Source organism: Lepidochelys olivacea, assembly GCF_965140295.1.
Source record: "Lepidochelys olivacea isolate rLepOli2 genome assembly, chromosome: 18".
Classification (NCBI taxonomy): domain Eukaryota; kingdom Metazoa; phylum Chordata; order Testudines; family Cheloniidae; genus Lepidochelys; species Lepidochelys olivacea.
In genome coordinates, this window is record NC_140428.1 from 23,626,009 (window position 1) to 23,653,804 (window position 27,796).

Below are 27,796 nucleotides of genomic sequence, written 5' to 3' on the forward strand. Positions count from 1 at the left end.
CCAGCAGCAGTGAACGTGTGCCCACACATGCATCCAACGAACTGGGTATTTACCCACGAAAGCTTATGCTCCAATACGTCTGTTAGTCTGTAAGGTGCCACAGGACTCTGTCGCTTTTACAGATCCAGACTAACACAGCTACCCCTCTGATATTTGACTGCCTCATTGATCTCCTTCAATCCTGGCTTCTAGGGGCCACTGGATTTCTGTTTCCCTAGCCCATTTGATCACTGGCCAGTTGTAGTGGCATGGATGGCTTTTGTGATGTGGCTACCGATCCACCAGGAAAGCGGCTGAAAACCACCAACTTGTCCTGCAGCATCAACATTCAGATAGGCTTTAACAGAAAACAAAGCAGCTACATGGACTCGGTCCTCAGTGAACAATAAAAGATGGCAGCGTGGAGCAACATGACAGGGTTTTCTGCTTCCTGCAGTGTAGGGCTCTATGGGTCAACAGTCTGTTAAGTAGCTGTGCTGGATGGCAGGCTGTGAACACCATGAATGTGGCTCTGAGCTCCCAGCACTGTCAGCCTGATTCTGAACACTTTTAACATTTAGTAGCAGGAGCTGGGTGATTTTAATGGACAAAGCAAAGCTTTTTTTCCCCTGCCTCCTGCCACCCAGCAGTTAATTGGTCCGGTTCAGCTGAGCATGTTTCACTGGAGATGGGAAGACGTTAATGGCATACGTAGCGGTGGCTGTCACGTCCCTGCACAAACTGGCTTGTTCACTTTGACCTTCAGACAAGTTCCCTTCAGCTGAGTCGGCAGAACTGGGCAGCAAGGACAGCGCTGGCAACTTAAGTTCTGTTCCCAATCCAGCCTTCTGGCCGTGGCAGGGCTCCACCAAGCTGCTCCTTGCCACCACCTCCTGATACGGGGCATGGGGAAGGAAGAGGCTCTCTACTGTTCTACTCCTTTCCTACGCTCACCTGAGCCCAGAGATGTGTGTGGAACAGACGGTCGCTCATGCTTACGCCTCCTGCAAAATGTTTATTATGACAAAGTTCCTGTGTGTTGGGACAGATTGAACTCTCAACCAAGCCCTCTGTGGCTCTCAGACACTGGCAGTTGCAGGCTAATTCCCCACTGGCATCCTTTAGTCAGGTAGAGGGGATGTTTAAAGTGGGAGTTAATGTCATTGTCTTTAAATCCTGAGTTGAGGACTTCAGTAACTCAGCCAGAGCTTAGGGGTCTATGTCAGGAGTGGGTGGGCGAGGTTCTGTGACCTGGAATGTGCAAGAGGTCAGACTTAGATGATCATGATGGTCCCTTCTGGCTTTAAAGTCTATTGATCCAAAGCTGGGGGGACGAAGTTAGGTTCTCCTTGTGCTATAATTCCACCCTGTGACGACACAGCGTCCTCAGCAACTCCAGTTGGCGTGAAGCCATGCTCCATAAGCACCATCTCTATGCCCTGTCCAGCCCGCCTGATGGATCAGCTGGTACTGTGCCCAAGCACAGCAGATTTGCTTACTTTCAGGCTTGCTGGAGACATTTCTGGCCCACTCCAAGGGCTTTTTTATGAAACTCTTCACTTGGCAGTCACCAGACTCATGACTTGAGTCAGGCTTTAAAAACAGCCTCCAAAATGGAAGGAAAAGTTCCATAATTTAGGCTGAATGCCAGAGAAGTTAAATAATCATCAACAAGCCAGGTTCTTAACTCCATCAGCAAATAGAGAAATGCAGAGCTTCGTCCCTTGTTGTTTGTATCACTCTAACTCCTAAAAGACCTAGTTGAGATTAGGGCTCCATTGTGTTGCACAGACAGGCAAGAAACTGTCCCTGCCCTGCAGAGTTTGCAGTCTAAACAAACAATGCAGCGAAAGGGATACAGAGTGTAATCAGAAGGTGGGAAACTGAGGCTCAGAAAGGTTAAATGAGTTGCCCAAGGGAGGGAATCTGGTGTCCTGTTTTTAAAAAACATGGATGTCAAATTGGAAAAGGTTCAGAAGAGCTACGAGAAGGATCTTAATTCTGGAAAATCGGCTTTACAACTAAGAAACAGAAGAAGCTCCATCTATGTAGTTTGTCCAAGAGAGATGACTTGATCAAGGTGTTTAAATACTTAAATGAGAAGAATGTTTTGTGGCTCTAATCTAGCAGACAAAGGCTTTACAGGATCCCCGATTTGGAAGCTGAAGCTAGATACGTTCAGGCTACAATTAAAGTGTAAATTTTTAACGGGCAGGGGTAATAACCATTGAAGCAGCTCACATCACTCAGTCTTTAAATCAAGATGAGATGTCTTTCTAAGATATGTGCTCCAGCCTAAGCAGCAGTTAGGGACTTGATGCAGGAATCACTGGGTTAAATTCTCTGGCTTGTGCTGTGTAGGAGGTCAGACTATAGGATTATAGTGGTCCCTTCTGTGTCTTAACATTTTTGAATCTGGATCTCCCGAGTCTGCCTGCAAGGTTATCCATTCTTCCTTCCTTTCCCTTAAAATACTCTACTGTGCCCCTCTGTGACATGAGAGCATGGTTTAATACTACTTGTACTTCCATTTTTCATCAGCACCGTAATTTGCAAGCATTAATCCTCTCAACCAGGTGAGGGGGCAGAATGCCCAGGATTTTACAGATGGGCAAATGAGGTGGAGAGGCTCTGACATGTCCCAAGCCATAGCAGATGTCAGTAATTTAATACCCTCTTCCCACTTTCTTATTCTGTGCTCTTGAATAGTGAATGAGAACATTTTAATCACCACTCAAAAACCTCTTTTCTTTTCTCTTTTTTTGTTTTCCAGAAATTAGCCATGCATTCAGGCATGGATTATGCCATCATGACAGGTGGCGATGTCGCCCCCATGGGGCGGGAAGGAGTTACTGCCATGCACAAGGTCTTTGACTGGGCTAACACAAGTAGGAGAGGGTAAGTAGGAGTTCCTTTGGCATCTGAGCTTTGCATAGATCCTTTACCTTGCATGGGGGACCTAGTGGAATGGGAGCGCGTAATGACCAGGCATTTGTGAATCATAGGGGTATGTCTGTACTGCAATCACAAGGTGTGATTGCAACTTGAATGGACATACCCGAGCAAGCTTTAATCTAGCTAGCTTGGATCCTAGGCCAGTAAAGCTGAGGCAGCATGAGCTTCAGTGAGCACTGTACAAGCCTGCCCAGGACCGCAGGTAATTACTCATGGGGCTAGCCTGAGCTGAGGCTGCGCTGCTCGAGGACCTGAGCTGTTTAGATTAAAGCTAGCTCAGATAAGTCTACTTGAACTGCAGTCGCACCCTGTGATTGCCATATAGATGTACGCACAGATGCTTCTGGGTAGAAACTGTAATGGAACAGGTGTTGCATTACCCATCCCATATCATACCTTTTTAATGGTGACCTGCAATGGGGTGCACTCTTCGTCTGCTTAACGATGTATAAAAGGCTGAAAAAGTTCTCCCCTCCTGGCCCCCCACTTATGAAAAAGAATGTTCTGCTTGCTCTTTACCTGAGACTTCTCAGGGGTGTCGGCGCTTGCCTTCTCTGGTCCTGGCTGGATGCCTTCATAGAGGAATGGAGAATTGGAATGGGAACTCTCTTGGCTCCCAGTTGAAGAGGTGGGAATGGTGAATCCCGGAGAGCTTTTCTCCTAAGCGAGTCAGTGGTTGGAATTAAATAAATGGTAACAAAAATTGAGACATGACCAGGTTTTAAAGAGTCTGTCTAATAATGCCCTCCCCTTCCTGTTGCTCAGGTTTTAGGCTGTTGCGGTGTCATGCTCCTCCTGCTTGACTGGTTAGTTCTCCAGTGAGCTTCCAGCAAAACCAGGGACTTCTATTCTTGATGTTTGTAACAATCCATTCAAACACATTGCAGTTCATCAAGAAGCAAAGCGCAAACGCTCCCTGCCTTTCCAAGACCCCTTTAAAACAAACGCTCTAGAGTGGTTCTTTCATTCAGACTAAATCCCCACTCTTGAGTCTTGAGAGAGCACCTAGCTAAGCTATTTGTGGTGATGTGAATTGCTTCATGCGAGCTGCAGGAAGGCATGAAGCTGATATCACTCTTCTATGTGCGCCCTTGTCCCCTCCCAGGCATATTAAAAATCTAATAAGAGGGCTGGGAGCCATCTCGTTTTGCTCCTGTGCTATTTTGCAGGATGTAAGCCTTGCATGGAGAGGGCTAATGGGTGATTTATGTGTCCTGTTATTGGTTCAGACAGACATTTTCTTGCAGTGTCCATATGGATAGTCTGCTGCGTTCATCACCAAATTGTTTTAATTTGCCCCTAAAAGTTGATATTTAAAGCTTTCAAAACAAACTTCCTTTGGAAGAGTTTACAGCCTCCATTTTGAGGAGCTGGAAGGCAGAAGGCCTACAGTTTTTAAGAAAACGGACTGGCATAGATAAGTTATTCCACTGCATACAATGTGCTGGAGGAACCCCAGGCTGCTTTCCATAGGTTTGGGTCATTTTCCTACTGTCAGTAGGCAGATACTGTTCTGAAAAGGGGCGGGGGGGGGGGGCATCAGGTGAAGAGGAGAGATGAGGTTTCCACTTCTAACACAAACCCCCTGTCAGAACACCACATTTCACAGCACTAGTTGGTCTGGAATTTGAACTTGTGACACTTGATCTATCTCAAGGATGCACCCCAGAAATAGGAAACGGAAAGGCTACGGAGATGTATCCGTGCATGTTCTAGGAGCAGCGCTCACAAGCTTTTAAACAGCTTCCATCAGGTGCTATGCGTTGCCTTTCAGACTTGTAGTTTAGCTGTTGCCTCTGCTAAGCTGCCAGCATTTGGAGGCAAGGGCAGAGGCAACTCTGAAGAAACTGTTCTGTTGGGAAAGAGCAGTTGAGACTATTTCCTGGCAAGCTGGAGGTGAGGTGTTTTTCAAAAAGGCACTTGGATCACTTGACAGGAAGCAGTATCTGTTGTGTTAGATAAATGGGAACATAATACCTGGGCCTCCTCTTTACCCTGCCTCTCCTGCAGGGACCAGAAATCTTGGGTCACCAAAGCATTTATTTTTCTGAATTATTCATTGGCTTTACCTGGAGGAATGAATAAATAATAAAAAACATTATTTCCACCTGTGTGTTCAAAAATATTAATAGAGAGGGGTTCGGGAAAATACCATTAGTTAGTGGGGGAAAGTTTTATGCCATGGGTGTGACCCAAAAGTTACATCCGTAAAATAACAGCAGCCGTAGCCATGGAATATTTTGTATGGCATATATTCTCACCGGGGCTGCTTGTGTTCTTGGATTTCTGCCTAGTGCCCTGAGCTGTGTATTTACTTTGTATTACAGATGCTAAAAAGAGCACCTACCCTACTTAATTACTTGAACATAACTCAAGTGCAGCAGTACAATTTAGGATTAGCCAATCCCACTAAATCATGTGGCTCAGACCCCCCACCAGCTGTTCCCCACACCCTCCTGTTTTCAAGCATCTGGAGAAAAAAAGATAAGCTTTGCAACGTGCCATGAAAGTTCTCCAATTCAGGCTATTTCTGAGCAGTGGGGGACAAATTCCAAAGCTAGGGGACCCCGCCAACAGCCCCTTTCCATATATACTGGTGGAGCTTCAGATTAGACACCTCTGATGATCAGGTCTGGGGAGAGAGGAGCCCTAAGCCAGTTAGGGTGCTCTAGATCATTTGCCTTCTTCCCTTGCTGTATCTGTCTCTCTCTGTCTCTACTTGTTTTGTTTTTTTCCCTTCACAGCCTCTTGCTGTTTGTAGATGAAGCAGATGCGTTCCTACGGAAGAGGGCAACAGTAAGTGCTTTTCCATGCAGCCCCCATCTGTGTGTGGTGTGGGTCGGTCACTCAGCCGGCAGCTTTCTCGATTAACTTGACTAGTTAGCCTCGACAGGCAAAAATGATTAAAACTGGCAGGTGCCCTACTGCTTACATAATTAAGAGATGTGAAGAGGAGAAATTACCCTCTTGCAGCTGTGTGGGGCAAATGTCGCTCAATATTGACTTGAGAATTTGTTCCTTCCTCCAACAAGCAGTGGGGGGTGGGTAGCATGAGCCATGTGTTGGACAGTTTGCAGGTGGCTGGGTGATAGGAGAGAAAATGATGAATTAAAATGACAGGAGGCAGCGGAAACATGGTCCCACATTTCACTGCTGTGCCCCTGCGGGTGTGTTTTACCCTGGCAAGTGGCTGGCTTGGACTCTTGTCATATCTGAGTTGTTTTCCACAGCACTAACAAAGCTGCACCAAAAAAAGCCACAAACTCCTTTTTGCCGGTTTAAGAACAAATCCCCGTGCTGTGCATTGAAGGGGAATCTCATCTTGCTCCTAGGCCCAGCACTCAGAATCCAAGTGATCTGTTTAAAGAGTTTTCATTTCCCGCCCTGGAGAAATCATATTAATACATGTTCAAGGGAATCCTTTTCTTATTGCAGCTTTTTATTCCCCTTCCTTTCAAGAACCTAAATAGAAAGTGAAAGCTTCCCTTGGACATATTTATTCAGCCAAAGGCAGCATGGTCCAGTGGATAGAGCAGTGTACCGGGAGCCAAGAGACCTGGGTTCTATTCCTGGCTTTGCCACTGGTCTGCTTGGTAACCTTGAGCAAGTCACTTCACCTCTCTGTGTTTTTCCTTTCCCACTCTGTCTTGAATAGGTAGATTGTAAGCTCTTCAGGGCAGTCACTCTCACTGTATGTGTACAGTGCCTAGCTTAAGGGGCCCTGATCTCTTGCAGGGCCTTAAGCACTACCATAACAATGGAAAAATCACCATTAATATTTGCAAAGGTTGCAGCCCATCCTTGACCACCAGGTGAGTAAAAAGAAAAGGAGTACTTGTGGCACCTTAGAGACTAACCAATTTATTTGAGCATGAGCTTTAGTGAGCTACAGCTCACTTCATCGGATGCATACCGGTGAAACTGCAGCAGACTTTATATACACACAGAGAACATGAAATAATACCTCCTCCCACCCCACTGTCCTGCTGGTAATAGCTTATCTAAAGTGATCATCAAGTTGGGCCATTTCCAGCACAAATCCAGGTTTTCTCACCCTCCACCCCCCACCCCCCCACACACACACATACTCACTCTCCTGCTGGTAATAGCCCATCCAAAGTGACAACTCTCTACACAATGTGCATGATGATCAAGTTGGGCCATTTCCTGCACAAATCCAGGTTTTCTCCCCCCCCCCTCCCCCCCCCCCCCCACATACACACACAAACTCACTCTCCTGCTGGTAATAGCTCATCCAAAGTGACCACTCTGCCTACAATGTGCATGGTAATCAAGGTGGGCCATGTCCAGCACAAATCCAGGCTTTCTCACCCCCCTCCCCGGGGATGCGCTCTCTCTCTCTCTCTCTCCCTCTCCCTCCCGCAATAGCTCATCCAAACTGACCACTCAGGGCCTAATAGCATCAGCCACACTATCAGAGGCTCGTTCACCTGCACATCCACCAATGTGCCAGCAATGCCCCTCTGCCATTTACATTGGTCAAACTGGACAGTCTCTACGTAAAAGAATAAATGGACACAAATCAGATGTCAAGAATTATAACATTCATAAACCAGTCAGAGAACACTTCAATCTCTCTGGTCACGCGATCACAGACATGAAGGTCGCTATCTTAAAACAAAAAAACTTCAAATCCAGACTCCAGCGAGAAACTGCTGAATTGGAATTCATTTGCAAATTGGATACTATTAACTTAGGGTTAAATAGAGACTGGGAGTGGCTAAGTCATTATGCAAGGTAGCCTATTTCCCCTTGTTTTTTCCTACCTCCCACCCCCAAACATTCTGGTTAAACTTGGATTTAAACTTGGAGAGTGGTCAGTTTGGATAAGCTATTGCTAGCAGGAGAGTGAGTTTGTGTGTGTGTGTGTGTCCCCGGGGCGGGGGGGAAAGGGGGGGGTGAGAGAGCCTGGATTTGTGCTGGACATGGCCCACCTTGATTACCATGCACATTGTAGGGAGAGTGGTCACTTTGGATGAGCTATTACCAGCAGGATAGTGAGTTTGTGTGTGTGTTTTTTGGAGGGGGGTGAGGGGGTGAGAGAACCTGGATTTGTGCAGGAAATGGCCCAACTTGATTATCATGCACATTGTGTAGAGAGTTGTCACTTTGGATGGGCTATTACCAGCAGGAGAGTGAGTTTGTTTGTGAGAGGGTGGAGGGTGAGAGAACCTGGATTTGTGCTGGAAATGGCCCAACTTGATGATCACTTTAGATAAGCTATTACCGGCAGGACAGTGGGGTGGGAGGAGGTATTATTTCATGTTCTCTGTGTGTATATAAAGTCTGCTGCAGTTTCCACGGTATGCATCCGATGAAGTGAGCTGTAGCTCACGAAAGCTCATGCTCAAATAAATTGGTTAGTCTCTAAGGTGCCACAAGTACTCCTTTTCTTTTTGCGAATACAGACTAACACGGCTGTTACTCTGACACCAGGTGAGTGACCCTCCTCTGAAATTTTCTCTTTGCAGGAGAAAATCAGTGAAGACCTAAGAGCGACACTGAATGCATTTCTGCACAGGACAGGACAGCACAGCAACAAGTAAGAACACAGTCTCTGTAGTGCAATAACTCATGTTCAGTAAAAGCAGGCAGAAGTCTCTAAAGCATTTTTTTGCCTGGTGACAGGGTATACAAGTTGAGATGGTCACTGGGAGTTAGACCTTTGATCTCCTCCATCAAGAGATACAAAAATCTGTGCTGAGAAAACTGAGTGACTTATTGCATCTTAAAAATAAAACAAAAATTCGGTCACCTGCTTCTCTTTCCTTGGAGCCAGAAAAGAAGCTCATAAGTGTAGTGCATGAGTGGAGACTCCTGTTTGTCAAACTTGGAGGCTTTCTGAGTGCCCCAGAAAGTGTTTGAAGGGAGTCTGTACAGACCTCGTTGTAATATACGGTACAAGAGACTGAGCCGTCCTTATCCATGCAGACACTACATATGGCTCTGTTTTAACACTTGAGGTGCATTGCGTAGCCTTCACCGAAATGGGTAAGGGCAGTATATGGCTCTGTAGATCGCCTTGAAGGAAGCATAAGCACAGACTTGCCCCTTCTTGGGCAGTTAGCATTTCTGCTAAACCAGTGCAATCTGGATTCATGGATGTCCGTGTCACTAAAGAAGGTGCTAGGCTTGCCATGGGGTTTAGTGGCATTCAGGTGTGTGCTTGAAACCCTTTAACAGGACTTCCAGGTGCCTGTTTGACCTGCAGCACTTTAACTGTTCTAGAACCCCCTCTGACCATGTGCCCGAGGGGTGAGCCATCTCTCGTGCCTAAAGCTGGCCGTGTTCTCGCTTCTGAGCAAGCTCTCTAGTGGATTCAGTATATTTGTACTCTCTACTGTAAATACGCTTAGGAAACCCAGAGCTGTTCTCTTTGAGCCTGTCACATATGTCCACAAACACAGATTATTGTCTGGTGGTGGTGTCAAATACGTGTGCATGTGAATTAGCTTGGCTGTCCTTCATCTTGTGCCCAGTTTCTGTATAGTCAGCATTTCGTACCCAGAGAGCACTGCTTAGCCTAATGGGAATCATTTCCCTGTGATCATATTGGTCACAATAAAATGATTTTTTTCTCCCCTTAGTCATTCTTTACTTGGTTCTTTGCCAAGTCTGCTTGATGATTAAATTTATCCTTTTCTAAAGGAGCCAAGTCAAAAATAACCATCTCCTTTCTGAGTGCAGGGAGGTCAGATGCCCCAGTGATTTAAAACGTAATGAAGTACATAGATAACGAAGTGAACATTGTTATAACGCTGTGTGATTGGTTCAGGACACTGGCAGGAGTTTTTTCTCCCAGAGGCACTCATGGGACTCTTCTTAGCACTGATGGGAGCTATAGTCTGCCAAGTTTGTTTATGTACGTTGGTCACCATTAAACTTTTCAGTTGCCTTAAGAGGGTAGGAATGTGGCCCACTGCATAGACATGAAATCTGGGTTCTTTTCCTGGCTCTCTGTGGTTTTGGACAATTCCCGTGCTTCAGTTTCCCCAGCTGTAAAATGGGGATAATGGTCTTGTCCTCCTTTTCTGAAGCACTTTGAAAAGCTCTAGCAATGCAAAGAATTTAAACACAACTAGTAATAAGAATTAACCAGGGCTACCTCAGTATTTCCCAGAGGTATGACAGTAGAATGAACTCTGTACATACTGAGTGGGCGTAATGTTTTAAAGTAAACCTGCAAAGATTTAAAGGGTGACAGCGGATAAAGTCTAACCGTCAGGTCACTTAACGGAACTGTCTTTTGCCCTATGCTCTGCCAAAGCAATTGAGATCAGTGAGGGAGCTCTTCCAGAAGAAGCCCCAGGATTCAGGATTAATAGAGTGGTGCAGCTCAAGATTTATTGTAGTTATTGCCTCTCTTTCCTCCCAAGGAGTGGAGCGCTTTGCAAACCTTTATGGTTCACAATTCCCAGGGTAAACTGAAGCCCGGCGTCAGAGTCACAATCACACTGCAATCCAGCAGCAGGCTGGGAATGGTTCATTCCAACCCCTTGCTCTAGCTCCCGTTTTGAGGTACATTGGGCAGAGCTCTGGAGAAGCTTCTTCCAGTGCTTGCTGGTCCCGTGCTCCAATCCCAATGACCAGCTCCGCATTTTGATGAGTACTTAATTCGCTCATGACTCCTGCAGTGAACCATTCTAGGAAAGCGAACGTCTCCTGTTGATTTTGTGCACTGCTTAATTTTCAGAGTTTCTCACTGCAGCTTTTTTAGATAAGTCCTTCCTGCCAGCAATATATGGGGATTTTGTTAGGTAACTCTGATAGCCTGTGTAAATACCCGAGTGTCAGTGGAACCCTGAGGAGTTCTGTTACTTAGCAGGAACTGCCTTCAATGAGTGCTAGGTTTTATGTAGCCGATCTTAGCTTCCCAAAAGGACGTATGGGGAAATCTCAATGTTGGGTACCTGTTACTAACATCTCCAAGCAACTTCCTGCACTCCCTTGTCTCCAGCTGTCTCTCATAATCTTCCCCCTCGCCACAGAAAGACCTTTGTCTAGGAAGGCCCAGCCGTGCTCCACCGTGGCTCAGCAGAATGCCGATGTGACTTTTGGGCCAGAGAAATTCTCTTTGCAAATGAATGCAAAGAACATGGCCCCTGGCGGGCCTGGATTTCAACAAGCGGCAAAAGGGTCAATATTTCAATAGCTGCTGTTAAAAGCCCATTTCAAATTATACTTCACCATTATGCCAGTAGCCTCAATTAATGCACTAAAGCAAAATTGGCAAGGGGGGAGAGCATCATCACAAAGCGAAAAAGCAGCCACTCTGTTTTCAAAATGCAAATTGGGAAGCCACCAGAAAGGGAGGGAGAGGGCCAGAGCGGGTAGGTAGCTGGAGCAGTGTCCAGTGTGTTGGAGCAAGAGGAGGGTCAGGTGAACCTGCCCATTCTTGGATGGCCGCTTCCCTTAGGTGTGCTTGCTGGTGTGCTGGAAAGACTGGGCTCTCACAGGATGCTCACACTGAAGGAAACACCATCTAGCGTTACCCAGCTTTAAATCAAAAGCAATTTCCCTGCCACTTGCAGTCTCCCTGCTGTTAAATGTTTTCATCTTTTAAGAGGAATTATTGTGCCTTCAAAATGCCCTAGAGACCCAAATCCTCCTGTCACAAAACAGGTACGGCCCCAGCAGTGCAAGCCTCCCTGGTGTGCCATTCCCAGTGTCACTCCCCTCATGCAAGGGGCTGCTACCAGTGCCAAGATGGCTCTGTTCAGTCCTTGGGGCTTCCACTGAAAGAGCCAGCAAGGGCTTTTTGTGAGGTGGATATGTGTACACTAGGAACTGGACTGAGGCTGCTCCCCATCTTGTTTCATTTAAGCCACCAGACTGCTGCTAGAGGGTAAGAGCTTTCAGCCAGCTCTCTGGGGTGAGTTTGAACCAGTGATCTAGAGGCGTGATGGAATCTGTCCCCTTGCCAGCACCTGGGCCTGTCTCTTGCTTCGGCTCGTACAGGAGATACTGGTGGTGGGCGGGGGGTGGGGGGTTCTCGCACTCCAGCCGGCTGCTTCTGCACTGATGTAACAAGCCTCTTTCCAGCCCACGTCCGTCACTGTGGTAGCAATGGCAATGCCAATTTCCACATTGCGAGTAGACCTTCGCTGGAGCATTAAATAGTGGGAGAAGATGAGCTTGTGCAACTTGAGGAAGAAAGATGACCGCACATGGGCTCTGGCCCATAGCAGTCATGAGTCATCTTGGATCTGCATCCATGGGTGTCTTTCTCGCTGATCTCGCCTCCTCCCCCTCCCCAGGTTCATGCTTGTTTTAGCAAGTAACCAGCCAGAGCAGTTTGACTGGGCCATCAACGACCGAATCGATGAAATGGTGAACTTTGACCTACCGCAGCTACAAGAGCGGGAGCGGCTGGTGAGGATGTATTTTGATAAGCACGTCTTGAAGCCTGCCACAGAGGGGAAACAGTAAGTATCCCATCCTCAGAGCAGTGGGGTCATTGAAGGTTTGGTCCTTGGGTCATAGAAAAGCTCTTCATTGATTATCATCACTGGAGACCAAAACCCTCATCCCAGCCAATTGTGCCTATTGGTCTGAAGGTGGATTCCTCTGGGCTTCAGCAGTGTTTGTGCTGCGTAATGACCATGAGACTTCCTTTGCCATCGTTCGAGAGCGTTCCCTGCTCTTCAACAGAATTGGGATAAGGGACGGGTAACATACCCTGGTGACTAGACCCTTGACAGTGATTGGGCTGCTAGTATGCAGACACCACTGGGGAAAATGCTGACCAGTATTGTCTCATTTCCTTGTACTCCACCGTCTGTCTGTAGCCATCTGTGGTGTCTTGTCTTAGACTTAGGTGTAAGGTCCTTGGGGCTGGGACCATCTTTTTGTTTTGTTTGTACAGCGCCTAGCTCAATAGGGTCCATGACAGGGACATATAAGTGCTATGGTAATAATGGATGCTCTGTCTTAGGGTTCCCTCTCTCACGGTGGGTTTGTTTTAAGGTAGTATCTCTTGCGTTTAGTGACAAGCTGTGCAATGCATGTTCAAATGAGGCCGAGAATATGCAACTTCAAGTTTTGGTGGTCTTGGGGCATATCCCAGTCTGTCGAGTTCTTCTCCTTATTTTCCTCCCAGAATAAGCATCTCTTGGTAGTGACTGCAATCGGGAGATAATTGGAGAAGGGGGAAATGGGGCAAAAGTGAAGGCAGAAGAAATATTTCCTGAGCCTTGACTTATTTTGAGTGCCCTCTGCTATCTTAAGAAGTTGATTCCAGTCCTCATTTGCTAGCTAAATATTTATACTTCATTAAACTGTGGGGTTTGTGTCTTTATCCACTACGGAGAGTTGCAGGGGGAATAGTGAGCTCCAGACTCCCGAATGTGAAATTACCCATATTGCAGTTTGCACGCCTGGCTCCTAGAATACTGAAGGGCTGAAAAATAATTTGCTTCCAGAACACTCCTCGTTCAGCGTCTGAGTCATAGTTGCACAATGTCTTATTCATAGCAGCTCATCTGAGAATCTCCCCACTTCGCCCTTCTTACTGCTGTCATGGGGGTGGGAATTAACATGCTACAGATTGGGGTAAACTGGGGCTTGGAGAAAGTCACTCCCACAGGGTGCCAGTGACAGAGCTGGGGGTAGAACCCAGGTCTCTTGATTCCCAGTCCTCTGCTCAGGCTTCTTCTAGGCTGTGCACTTTGTATTGAGCTGTCTTGTCCTTCTGGCCCCCAGCCCACAAACGGACTAGAGAGATTCAGCCTCGGCAAATCCCCCTTTTTTCTTATTGCTTATGAAACTCTGGAACATTTGGCTTAGACCTCATGAAGAGAAGTGGAAATTTTGCCAGCAAGAGGGGGACACTAATTAATGAGAGAAGAGCTGATGACCAGCTGTGACAATCACGAGTTCACTGGGGGGGCCAGTTTGAGCCTTTGTTTCCTAATTTCCAAAATAGAGCTGCTGCTGGGAGATAAAATTGCTCAAGTATTGATTGTTGACCAGTGCAGCAGCCACCTCTCCATTGTTTTCAGCCAGTTCCTGGCACCTTTGCCGGGACTCCACTCCCTCGGTTCAGGATGCCCGTGGCCTAGTTAACATTCTCGGTAGGAGTCTAAATCAGGCCAGAAGTCTCAGGTTGCCTTTGGGAGCCCACCACAGATGGCTGTGGCTAGCATTAGTCCACGTGCTATTCCTGATCCCGTCTCCATGTGAATGTTTCTCCTTTTGGGACACCCAAGCCCCCCCCCCCCCTTCCTCCTCTCCCCCCCCCACCACGTGCATGCATTCAAGTGAATGGCTCCTGCACTGGCCTAACTCTGTTTCCAATGGCTTAAACGAACATGAGAGTACTCTTAAAATCCCACCCTCCATTTTTTTTCTCCTGATGTTACTGCATGGAAACTAATCCTTGTGCTTCTGACCTTTAGGCGACTAAAGCTGGCCCAGTTTGACTATGGGAAAAAGTGTTCTGAGATTGCCAAGTTGACAGAGGGCATGTCTGGCCGAGAGATCTCCCAGCTCGCCGTGGCGTGGCAGGTAAACTAGAAGTTGGTGACTGGCATTCTTGGGTGGTTTTTCTTTTTTAAGGAAGGGCTCAACCCAAGTCCGTGCTCGAGCGATCAGCTGATGGCAGCTTTACATTTGCGCTGGCGAAATCTCAAATCCTGCCTTTCATGTAGAACTTCACAAACTACACTCAGACTGCACGGCTGAAATGCAGCTGGCTCTGGGGTGGATGGCATCAGTCAGCCAGTACCCAGCACACTGCACAGCAGTACCAGAGGGGACACTTACAATAAGCCATTCCCATATCGATAGCCTGTCAGCTTTTGCATTTCCCTGTGACATTTTAATCCCTCTTGCTGTGCTCTGGGTGTCCTGCAATTGGTTTATCGATGCTTGGCTTGCAGAAAACTGGCTCAGTAAGGAGGGCTACCAGAGCATGGTGCTAAATGATCAGTGAGCTGAGAGGAGCACTGCCCAGTCTTGTTCACACTTGCAAAGACAAGGAACAAAAAGGGCATATCTCCAGACAACCCTCCATACAGAGCAGAGCCAGGGTCCAAAGATGCAGGTCTGGCCAGACACTGGCCTCAATGGAGATGGGTGAAGAGGTTTGTCAAGGATGACAAATGGCCCAAATATTGAGGGGCCAGATTCAGACCTGGTGGAAGCAGATGCAGAGACTTCACTGGAATTACACCCCTAATGCCAGGTCTGAATTTCACCCTGCGTCTTAAATGGTTATCTGCCAGACACACCGATCAGGAAACGGGTCCCCAAGACAGAGCAGGCAGAGTCTGAAAACTTATCAGCCTAATGTTTGATAGCTGTTCCCAAAGCAAAGCAAATACTGCGGTATCCTGGCAGCTTAGAGCCCAAATATGAGATCGTTGAGATGCTGTACAGAGGGCTGGTGGTTATCCAGGATCTCAGGTGTCATACAAGAAGCATATTGAACAGAGCGGACAAACAGATGCAGGGGGCGACAGCTTTGGTCTCTGCTAGTGGATTTCTAAGTCATTGTTAAAAATTTGAAAATGTCTAGTTCATAAGCAGTTATCAGGCAAGTGATGGTGGCTTGTTCTGGCATTCTTGCCTCGGGCTGTGAGGGTACAGGTGGTAGGGGCTGGGCGTTCTGGGTTTTTGACATGTGAAAAGTAGCTTTGCTGGCAGTTTTCTGTTTCTCACAAAGACAGAGAAGTGCTTTGTGGATCGTGGCACCTCCCTCAGACCCTAGTTGTGCTTCCTGGCATCCAACAGAGCACTCCTTCCTTGGTCCGCTCCGCTTGTGGGGTCTGGGGAGCCATCCAAAGTAACGACAGAAAGATGGCGCACTCTGAAGCGTCTCATATGATGTGGTTATGCTGTCCCATGCTCCAGGCTTACAGCTGAGGGTTATCTAGCATTTCTCTCTCCTTCAGTCAAGCAGAAAAGGTGGGAGCCTGGCATGGCATTCCATAGGAGTGCATAGGAGCGCTTGGTCTTGTGGTGAGGCACTGCGGATGCGTTTTTCATCAGTGATCCCTGTGGATGTGGGCTGGAAGCTCAGGTCTTGATCAGTGTTTCTGGGAGGGGAGGGTGTTTGAGACCCAAATACTAGTTCATGTGTTAGTGCGAGATTGTTTGGTTCTCCGGTGAGACCTCTTTGTATTATGGTGGCCTGTTCATTTAGTCTGGAACAAAACTCCTCATCCTGCCTTCTTCAGAGCACTTTTTAGCCTGGAACCAGAACTGGTCCTGAGAGACACTTAGACTACAGACCCACACAAAGCACATACGTCAGCCATGTTCCCTTCTCCCTCCATCGGAGCTACGACATGGATTGCATCTGTGGCTGATGAAAAGAACAACCCCACAGTGGTTTGGCTTCAGCTTGATTCCCTCTTCTTGCTTTGCATTCGTGAAAGGAGGCCTTGCAGAACTGCTTTTCTCATTAAAACTTAATTCTTCAGCAGCCACGGTGGCATATGCCAGGGTGATGGCATAGAGCCTGTTGCACATAAGCAGCTCCCCTGACCTTCTGTTGGATGTAAATTACAGTAGTCAGAGCAGAAAGTCTGTTGCTTTTTTTACAGCAGGTGCCTCCAAAGCAGAGCGCAAAACACACACCTGCTGACTTCTGCATAAATAAATGTTACTGCGCTGCTGGAATAGAGATTGGAACTGGGTATTTTCCTCTGTAGCACTGGTCTCGTACGGGCGATCTGTATTGCTGTGGCTGTTGCTGATGGTAAGAAGCCTGTGACACCTTGGGGTGGCTTTGATACGCTGAAGTATAGAAGATTGAACAGACTCCTCTTGCTAAATGCTGCACAGTAACTGAAGTCATGGTGGATTTCCACCTCAATGGAGTACTCGGGATTTCCAATGTTATGGCCGAGAGCAGAGGTCCCTTCCAACTCTGATATTCTATGATTTTCAGTTTGGCCCTCTAACAGTCAATATGCCATGTACAGATTTCAAGTTACTAAAGAAGAGTTATACAACTTCTCTGAAAGTTAATTCAAAAAAGAACTAGATCATTTCATGCAGGATAGGTCCATCAATGACTATTAGTCACGATGGGCAGGGATGGCTTCCCTAGACTCTGTTTGCCAGAAGCTGAGAATGGGCAACAAGGGATGGATCACTTGATGATTACCTGTTCTGTTCATTCCCTCTGGGGCACCTGGCATTTGCTGCTGTCAAAAGACAGGATACTGGGCTAGATGGACCTTTGGTCTGACCCATAATGGCCATTCTTATGTTCTTATCTTGCCTGCTGGTGCCACGTGAATAGTCGTTCACTTAGATTGTAAGGTCCTGGAATTATGGGTACATTTTATGCCTCTTTAAAGCAAATGCATGCTCATGGCCTGGTGGAAATTAATAATATATACCAGAAACAATGCCATTTACATAGCTTTTATGTTCTTTATTTTTTTCTGTTGCTAAAGACATCCTTACATGAAAGTAGAATCTTTGCTCTTAAGAATATCTTCTTGTGTTGAAGTCCTAATCTTCTGGTATTGCATAGTGTGCAAATTGGGAAATCAACGAAAGATTGATTTTTGGATTGAGAATAAGCATCAGGGAAGATAAAACCAGTTACACCTATGTATTCCTTTCCTCCCTGCATATTTAAAGCAGAAGGAAAGGAAATGTAATAAATATTTAAGCAGAATTGTTTCCAAATAGACTATTTGTCTGTTTTGCATGAAACACATGGGATTTAATTTCTAATGGTGTTTCAAGTTAATGGGAAATCTTGGTACAAAATTATTCTTAAAAGATGTTAGAGCAGACTATAAATCATTTTATTAAGCCATGTGTCTCAGGACACAGATGAAAATGAAAGCGCTGAGCCATTATGAAATGGCCTTATTTCTTTTAGTGCTGGAATACAAGTAAAAGTTTTTATTTTCTAGTAGGACATTTGCATTTCTTTCCATGTAAGAAGAATCTAGAGGTGTGTTGATTGAGATGTATACTGGGATAAGCTCACGATCGCCTGATCTATCTTCCTGTCGGTTTGAAGGGCATTTACCTTGAAATGAACCTGGAAGAGCAGATGTTTGCTGACAGCTCTTTATGAATAAAATGTGGTGGACTTGAAAACCATTTTAATTGTATGGCAAGAGGAAATCCTCTAATTTTAGGTTAGAGAAATTAGTCAAAGGGTCACTGTTTCCAATAAAAGGTGTTGTGAGCCTGTGCTTACTCTTGTAATAAGGCCAACGCATTTTTGTAGGGTTTGGGGGTGTTTTTACACTTTCCAGGCCAAATGTATAACCTTAAAGTGTATTGTTGCAGGTCTAATTTGCATACAATTGCTATGTTTGCAGCCATAAATTGAGTAATAGCATGCGCAAATGAGGCAAGTATTGTGCTCATCATACAGGGAGGGGAACTGAGAGACAGTGACCTGCCCAGGTCTTCTAATTCCCAGGTTATTCCTCTCTAACTTCATGCATAGTGCAGTCCTGTTGGCTAAACTGTTCTAAAAGGGGTTTAGGATTTGTGGCTTAGTGGCCAGAGCACAGGACTGGGGCCCAGGAGACTCGGGTTCAATTCCCCATACTGGCCTGCTGGGTGCCCTGCGGCAAGTCACTTCACTTCTCTGTTTGTTTTGACATCTGTGAAGTGGAGATAATGATCCTGACCTCCACTGTAAAGTCCTTTGAGACCTACTGATGGGAAAATGCTGTATAAGATGTAGGTATTTATTATTACACTTGAGGAACCAGGTGTGAAACCTAATCTTGGGGGTTAGGGAATAAATCTCTTCTCCCATTTAACCCTTCATTCTGTCCTTTACTCAGTCTGTATCCAGCAATCCTCATACTGGGTGTTCCCTGTCCTCTGTAGTTTGGAGGCAGAGATCAAACCTTTGCTCAGCCTGATGGGCTTTTAACCATCTCCTGGGAAATCTTCCCAGAATTCTCTGCCTCCGCTGCCTCTGGTAGTATATCAGGAGCTTATTCTTCCCAATGTATTAACCGTGGCTCCGAATATAGTCTAGCATCAGAATTGCTGAAATTCACAGATAAGGCAGTCTGCCTGCAAAAGCTCATGTTTCAAAATTACTTTTCTAATAGCTTGGCAAAAAAACAAATGAAATTAACACATCCTTCTTTCTTCACAACTTAGTCTTATGGGTTTTATTTTAAAAGGAAATAAACTAGTTGTGGAATGAGCCAGATTCTCATGTGATGTAAATCTACATATCTTCAATGGAGCGACACCAATCTGTCCAGTTGGCTTTTATTTAACCCCCAATGCATCTGTTCAGCCTTTTGCCTTTTGAAATAATTTATACAGACAGCTCTCAGGAGCAGAACTGAGTGTAGGGATAATTTAGGGTTGCTAAAACTCAAGCTAGACTCCCCTACACAAGTTATATTGTGGTGTTAATGATGGAAATTCAGAGGAGTGTACTGTATGTGAACAAAAGGGTACCACAGAGCATTGGGTCAAAAATAAAGGTTTCAGTATGGATGATCAGATGCCCAGGAGTTTGGGAGGCCGCGCGAGAAGCCATAGAATAGCTAGTGGACAATATAACTTGGGGCATTCTCCTTTCCAGCGGCCGTGGTTTGTTTTCACATTTTGATCTCTGCTCGGGTGTACTGTTCGCACTGCAGAATCAAACACCTGCCACCTTCCTGCTGCTGGGGAGACAAGCAAAGCTGCAAGATGGGGATGTTGTTGCACTTGAAAGGGATAACACCCATCTCCCTGTAAACATGGGAGTCAATTAGCATTGACTCCCTCCATCGCAAATTACCAAAAATGACTTTGTACAGAAATGACTGCGTGATCGTTTCTGCTGAGTGAATAACAATTTGCAGTAAACTGGCAATTTACTTAATAAGATTGGAGTGTGGAGCCTGCTGATCGACCTGATGCTGCCATTCTAATTGAAGCTGTTTTGTCTCCCAAACCTGCCCCCAGCACCTGGATTTGGGCACATGGCTGACTGTTACAAGTGATAAGCTCTAGCTTTACCGGTCCTGTCATTTTCCATTCTCTTTGGAAATCCCCCATAAAAGGGAGTTCCCAAAGCTAGCTGATTGGATCACTTTGGGAGCTGCAAGCCAGTGGCGTAACTAGGTTAATTTGTCAATAGTTGGCTGCTGCTACAATTTCATATTGCCGTAAAGAAATAGTATGTACAAAGTTTCCCCTTTTCTCCTTTAAACGTGCTAACGCTTGGCTCCTAATTAATCCATACAAACATAACTAATCTTAATGGTGTCAAGTATCAACTAATCTTAACGGTGTTAGCCTGATGTGGTCTCATCTCATCTCTCTGTCCCCATATCACCTTCCCAATCTCCTGGGTCCTACAGTTGTAGATTTCCGCATGATCCCAAGCCCTATCTTTTGTTCTGCAGCAATCAGAGCAATCCCATACTCTGCTCTCTCTGTCCAGTGTGCTCCTCACACTGTTTGGCTCCTTAATCTTTTAAACTATCAGATGAAGCATCTTCTCCATAGCAGAGCTCTTCCGCAGTTCCACCATGGGAAGCTTCCAGAAGACATGTTACCCATGATATTCTTGTATGTTATGGCTGCTACCAGGAAACATCTGGTAGTTCAACTCCAAAGTCAAACACTGAATTAACTTTCCTGTAAGCAGTGTGCTCCTTAGAAATTAGCTGGAATGTGTAGCTCTCTGTGTTACGGCTTCAAGTTAATGAGCTCCGTGGTGGACATGGGAACCCTGATTCTTCAGACATGAACATAATTGCATGTTTAGAGTGGTGCTCACAATTCCACGTATACCTTGTATATTCACATACACAGCTGCTGTCCACCTTTATGCCCGGATACTGCATTTGCCTTCACAAATTGGGTGATTGTAACTGGCAACTGTGCACCCAGCTTTGAAAATCAACCTCAGCACGTATATACATGGGATAGCTGGGCAGGTTAATGGAAGCTTATGGCTGATTCTACGTCCTGAACAACAAGACAAGTCAGCAGGATTTTTGCCTTTACTTTCTGACATGCCTAAGCTATAATTTCACAAGGTGTTAGCAAAAGAATTTCATGCTGTACCTGCAACAGCTTCTCTCCAGATTAATGAATTGGAATAGTGAGAAATTCACAGGTCAAACCAATGCATTTTAAACCGTTAGTGATGTAAACTTAAAAATGTGTCTTAACGCTTTCCATCAAAAGTCTGTGTACTTTGTTAGACTCCAAAATATTTTATACCTAAACTGAACTTATTGCAAGGCAAGAGCTCTTGGCTTTTGTAGCACATATAAAGTAAATCAAAAGGTGGTTTCTTTGATTTGAGTTTAAGTCATGGAATGTGTGTGTTTTCCTCAGAATACTCATACATTGTGAGCAGACCAAATGAAATCAAAGAAACTCCCTTTGGTGGTCAATTGTTCTGTCACCAGAAACCATTGGTTAAAAATTGAGCCATACCACACTTGGGTACAGTTAGTTTTCTAACATATACACAACTCTTCTAGACATCCCTGTCTAGCACTGGAAAGTGCAGCTTTGAGTTTAAAAAGGATATCTTCTGACAGTTGGGTCACCTGCTCTCCCTTTCGCATAAAGAGGAGGTGAGATTCTAAATGTTACAACTCAGTGAATGGTTTTGAAAATCAGGAGTATTACAAAACCAGATCAACTCTAGTTTGTCAGTTGCCTTGCTTAGCAGAATAGGTCTACTTGAGAGACAGGGGCAGTGGAATTACATGGTTTATTCTGCCAAAGAGTTTGACTCTTGTCTAGTCTGCTGGCAGTTTTGGATAAGGGCCCAGATCATGTACTTCATGACAAACCAGGCCCAAGTTTTGTAGTAAGGACCCTGGATTTTGCGGCACTCTGCAGCAGGATGAACCTTTGTCAGCTACATTGGAAGGAAGTATTGAAATTTTGAAGGCCTTAAGTATGAAGATAAATGCTATCAGTGCAGTATCCCATGTCCGTTGTGATAGTAAATCAATTTATTTTTTGCTGTCCATGCACTTTCAGTTTTTGATCTTCCTGGAGACGTTTGTACTGACAATGCAGAACTGCACTGGAGAAGTTTGGGGTGGAAGTAGAGAGTAAGCTAGAAGTGGTTTGGCAACTGAGCAGGAGAGGGGTTAGGATTTTTGGCACCCAGAAAGGCATGGGAGTTGATCCAGGTTTGTGGGACCAGCACCTCGGCTGGATAATTCTACAGTAGTAAGTCATCATCGTTAGAGTTCAGAAGGAAAGCCCCATTGATATGAAGAGGGCAGTTCACACCTCCCTGAACTGTTTCAAGATGTCTAGTTTTGCACTGGTTTTTAGGGCTGGCTTCTCGAACCACATGGGCTTGAAATGCTTTTTTGTTTGTTTTTTAAATAAAGCTGAGGTGGTGAAGCACAGTTCTGCAGCAAGGTGTTGATTCAGCAGCCAGTTCCGGGGCCCTCACCGTGCAGAGTATATAGAGCCCTGATTATGGACCAGTCAGCGGTGGAGAGACTGAACATGCTTTGCAGAGATAACACTGTTGGCTGGAGAGCGGTACGGCTTGCATTCTTTATTGCATATTGCCTCAGATCATCTTCAGCAAGACATGCAGGGAAAGACATAATTGAGAACACCATCACTTTCCTACACATCACCACAACTGCCCGCTATTGGCGATTGGTTTAAACTCAGATCAGTCACAGCACTAAATAATAAATCATATGTGGAAGCCGGGTGTTGGGATTACTTCATTAGCTGCCAAGCAGCTTTCTTCATACCGAGTAACTTCTAAAGGACTCAAGAATTTTTCCCTCTCCCCCTGAAAAATGAGTGATCAGTACTATAGTTGGTCATTCAGTTAAAAAGGGCTGCAGGGCCTCTTTATGAAGTCTAGTGTAGTGTGCTCTTAGGAAGCCTTACGCAGTGCCTCAGTTAGGTTTTCTTTACAAGATTAAAGGCTGAAATATAGCAGCCCTAATTACATCCTTCTCCTTTCCCGTTGCCCCCTTGGCAGTAAATCAGCTCCTCGTGTTGAATTTCACACTCTTTTCTCCACTGAGCCAAGTGAATTAAAGGTCATTGTTTTAGATGGGCTGCCTGTACTCAACTCAAATGTACTTGCACAACGGTCTTGCAAGCGTCTCATAAACCTAGCAACTCTGGCATGCAGTGTACTTGCCTGCCCTTCGCATAATGAAGTGAATGGTATTTAATTCACCTAGCAAACGCTTGCCCTGGGAGTTCAATTTTTGCAAAGCTGCTGCAGCACTGGGATATTAGGACTTTTATAAACCAACTGAGTGTTCAGTGAAAAGGGAGAGGGCTTGAACTGGAATTGTGGGTGTGGCTTCCATAATAGTTTGTATTAGGGGAAGAGATGACCAGTCCGTTTGCTATTCTACTGATAAACCCAAAAAAATGGGTTCCTTCTATGAAGAGCTGCTGGAAGCATTGTTTGTGCAGGTAGAGGAAGAAGGAGAAGCAAGCTATTCATATGCAGAACGGTACCAGATCCACACTGGGCATGGGAGCCAGGAAGCGGCTAGTCTTATCATAGTGGAGAACTGTCGTGTTTCAGAAATCCTTACACAGAATTGGCATCATTCAGCATGAGTGTCCATTTTTACTTAGGAGGCTCACCAGTGCAATATCTAGAACATTGCATCTGGTTGGAATGGGAGGCAGGGGGGCACTTCCACAGCCTCATGTCATACGAATGTTTCAACAGGTATTTCAGCCTCTTCATGATTTTGGATTTTTTTATAACTTTTTAAAGAAAAAAGCCAGTAGTGTCAAGTTCACAACCATTTGTACAGCACTTAGCACACTGGGGTCCTGCTCCATGACTAGGGCTCCTAGGCACTGTGGTAATACAAAATTAATCAAAATACTCAGACTCCTATAAGCCAGTTGCAACCTTCTAAAATCAACTTTCTCTCCACTGTTGCAACACATTGTTTTTGGAATCCACCTTTTAGCAACCGCAGAGACACTTACAAAGTTCATGTGCAATTCACTCCTGCTGAGATCCACTTGTTCCTGCTGCCTTTCAACCTGTGGATAGCATTTCTACCTTCTGATCCACTTGAATTGCTGTACACGTTATTTGGCCTCAGAGGCAACTGCTCATGAGTGCTGTTGGCAGTCGTCTTACTTCATTTTCGTCTGTTGGGATTCAGTAAATCAATTTTCTGGGGTAAATTTTTCACTCCTGCTGTGTGCCAACTCTCACATGGTTACAGAATTCAGTGAAAGCTGAGACCTTGGCTATGACGACAATGCTTTTCTAGTAAAGAAGGAATGAGTGCAAGACTAGAAGTGGTTGCCTTATTATTTTGAAGGGGCAGATACCTATCCAGCAATCTTAAATGGTGTGGATTATGGCTGTTACTTTCCGGATCAGGAGGCTTAGTGAGGTCAGTCCCCAAATCTTGTCTGTACTGGGATTTAGCAACTGGTGGACAGCAACCAGTTAGTTTTTATGTATATTACAGTGGTGCATAGCTGAGATCGGAGGCCCCCATGGCGCTAGGTGCTGTACATAAACCGTTCCTGAGGAATTTACAATCTAAACAGACAAGAGATGGGAGAAGAAGGTCACAGCAGTGGCAGAGCTGGGAATAGATCCCATGTTTTCTGGGTCCCAGATCTGTACCCTATCTGCAAGACCACATACTCTGCTTAAAAGCAGGGCACACTTAATCAGTGAATGGTAAGTTTCCTTGCTACTTGGTTTTCTCAGTGAAGCTACATGGGCTGCTGCCCATCTATTGTGAAATCCCAAATATACACTTAGAGCCCTTGTCTTGAGCTGTCTTGGAGGGAGTCATAGTGTTATGGAGAGACACAGTAAACCTTTCATTGTGTCAGGCTTTTTTTATTTACTTGATTTTAAAAAAAAAAACAAAAAACAAAAAAGCCACCTTATTAACACAGGTGAAGCAGCTTGGCACCAGGCATTTCCTGTAATGAATAGTTGCAGTTAATGGCCCTCAGCTTTTCATCAAACCATCAACTCTCCCAGCCTTCATTAATCCCCAGGCATGACCTCTGCATCCATCATTTATTCTTTAAGTGATCTTGAACTAGCATACCAAGGGAGGGAAGGTACAGTACCTTGATTTCCTTAGTGCCATTACCCTAATTACTTCTGTAAAATGTACATCCCAGCAATAGCTCTCTTGAAACAAAACAAGCAGTCATGCAAAATGACAGCCGTTAAATTCGTATCTTCAGATTTCACAGTGTACAAGGCATTTGGAAAATCCGAGGGTTGGTGAGATTCAAGGGGAGGAGAAATAAGCAGTGTGTAAACTATTTGGGTACAAACGCTGCATGGCATGTAGAGAAATGTGGTCGAAATAGTCCTACGGATAAATGGTGGCATGAGTTAAAGCCCCAGCCTTCCTGGTGAAGTTGATGATCGCGGCAGGGAGTGGGTCACTAATTCAGTTACATCCCAGTGCACATGGCGAAATCTCCACCCAGTTGACCAGACATAGGTCTGTCTTGAGAAGAGAGGTCTGGGTATGGCGCACTGGCAGAGCTGTGTCGAGGCCCGGGATTCTTGCACTGAACTTTTTCTCCTAGATTCCTAGCTGGTGCTATTGGGGCTTTTTTGTTTTGTGTTTTTTTTTTCCCATGAGCATTGATTTCAGTTGCTTTCAGCTTACTTTGTGAATGTGTGTGGAAAAGGCTTTTATGCCACAATTTATCATAGTAGAGGGTTGTGCCTTACAAAAGTCTGTTTATTTCAGGCTCCACCATTGACGTACATTGGAAAGTTACTTAAGCTTTTTCTGTTTTTGCTTAACCTGTCTTTGGATAAAACACTTGAGATCCATGGATGAAAACCACTATATCGGTGCCTGTTATTATTATTGTACCCAAAGCAGGTTTTTAACTAAAGGTCGTCTAAACCTAGCTGATCTTTTTGGAAGGTATAAGTATAGTAGATCTGTATCAGCCTTGAAGGAGGAGTCCATGGTGGACTGCCAGTTGAGGCTGGGATAATGCCCTTTCCCATGAGTGAAAGATTTAGCTTTGTGTACTGTAGTGACACCGTAATAAATCAAGTTTCCGTCATGCAGATAAAATTACCTAACCAAAACCACTGCATCTAGATAAGATGTCAGCTCCCAAACTCTCTCTTGCCTGCCTTTTGTGGACAGTCTGTCCCTTGACTGCATTTCCATTTCCCTTGTGGTTCAACCTAAGGTAGTAGAAATTATACACCCTTAAGCCAAACCATTTAGGGAGGTCTCTAGTATTGGGTGACATTGCTGCCCTTTCCCCATGTTACAGCCCATAATATCCTTGCATAGTTGCTCATACTGATCCCTTCATCGCTGAATTCTTTGTTACAAAATCTGCTGCATACGCAAGGTTGAGGGGGGAGATGCAGAACCTCCTGTACCTAACGAAAAAACCAAACACCACCACGTGTGGCTATGGTCAGAAAATAATGTCCCAAGAGCAGCATCTTTTTGAACACCAGCAAGTCTTTTATTTTAGTCATCTGTGACTAGCTTTACTCCAGAACCTCACATACACAAACGTAGATTTACCCCGTCTGAGGCACTTCGGTACGGCAACCGTGTAATACCTAGAATGCAACCAGCTGCTTCATGCATCCACAGGATCACTATGATGGGGGGTCCAGAATCTTTCGAGCTGTTGATTGATAGCCCAGTTCCCCATCCGCCCCTCCCGTTCTCTCCCCCCCCCCCCAATGTTGAGGTCACAGTGCTAACTGCTACCAGGTAGGGAAAATTTGTGAACAAAGCAAATATGATGGTGTCGCGGTTACAGCTCTGGTTTTCTAGTCATAGCTATGCCCTAAAGCTGGAAAACAGCAGATGCAGCTGAGCCAGGTGCTCTTTAGAAGTCCTCGAAGCAGCCTTGAAGCAATTATGGCTTGAGGTATTTAAGCTTCCAAGTCTTCTCAAGATGGGCTTATCACAACAGCTCCCAAAATCTAATCTGCCTAATGACTTCATTAAATTTAAAAAAAAAAGAGGGAAATTGACCTATTCCAATGAAGGTAATAGCACAAAGCCCCAGTAAAAATTGTCAGTTATGAATGCCAGAGCAAAATGCTCAATGGGAGCATTTCATCTGTCTTTTGTTTTGGGCTATTTTGTATTGTGCCCTCAACGTGACTCTAAACTAATCCCCAAAGAGCAGGCTTAATTGCAACATGCCTGTCACTTAATTTGTCTCAGATTCATGTATCTATTTTCTTAATTAGCTTTTTCTCCAACAGTCGTTTGCAGTCTTGCTGTCTGTAATCATTAAACCTCTTTACATGTGTCTTAAACTGAACAAAACCACACGTAGTGTCTGGCAGGAACACTGAATGCTGCAGGAGCGAAACGGCAGGCTTGAGCAACACAAACTGCTGCTGCGTTCCATGAGATCTGTCCTCTGACTGCTCAATGCGGGCCAAGGCCATGTTGCATCTGATTTCCACGCAGTTGAACCTGATCAAATCACCCAGGAAACAGCAGACACGGCACTGTCCGACATCCTTTTTTTTTTTTTTTCCCCACCCCCAAGTCAGCAACATCCCTGGGAGAAATGCAAGCAGAGAACACATCTATTAAAACGCTGTCAAAAAGGCGTTTGACTTTGGGTGAAACGGATGATCACAAGGGAAGGGTTTGAGCTGCTGGGTTACAGCAGGCAGGTGCTATGCAGGGTTTGGGCTACTGCAGCATAAATTGCACCAACCCACGCTCTTCCTCCATATGTGTGCACTCCTTCCTCCATACGCGCACTCATCCTTTCATGAGCTGCAGAGCTGCCTCCTCTTCCACTGCCACAAATCTGCCAGGGCACCACTGGGTCCACGGACCCTTCAGCTCTGCTGATGCACCTTGATCTCAGCCTGCAAGCACACCATCCCCACCCTATCCCCCCGCTT

At 45.4% G+C, this 27,796-nt stretch overlaps 1 protein-coding gene across 2 annotated transcripts in view; it reads left to right on the forward strand.

Annotated features, from left to right (window-relative positions):
* Nucleotides 1–27,796, forward strand: part of ATAD3A (ATPase family AAA domain containing 3A) — a 69,614-nt gene that overhangs the window by 30,854 nt on the left and 10,964 nt on the right. Inside the window, exons 11-16 of one of the 2 annotated variants that reach the window (XM_084651743.1) lie at nt 2,753–2,877; nt 5,679–5,730; nt 8,427–8,497; nt 12,213–12,380; nt 14,352–14,460; nt 22,269–22,580. In XM_084651743.1, the coding sequence (XP_084507869.1) occupies nt 2,753–2,877; nt 5,679–5,730; nt 8,427–8,497; nt 12,213–12,380; nt 14,352–14,460; nt 22,269–22,280 (537 nt within the window). In that variant the 3' untranslated portion in view covers nt 22,281–22,580. Of the gene's footprint in view, nt 1–2,752; nt 2,878–5,678; nt 5,731–8,426; nt 8,498–12,212; nt 12,381–14,351; nt 14,461–22,268; nt 22,581–27,796 lie in introns of those variants that run through there. The other variant, XM_084651742.1, reaches the window with a different exon arrangement.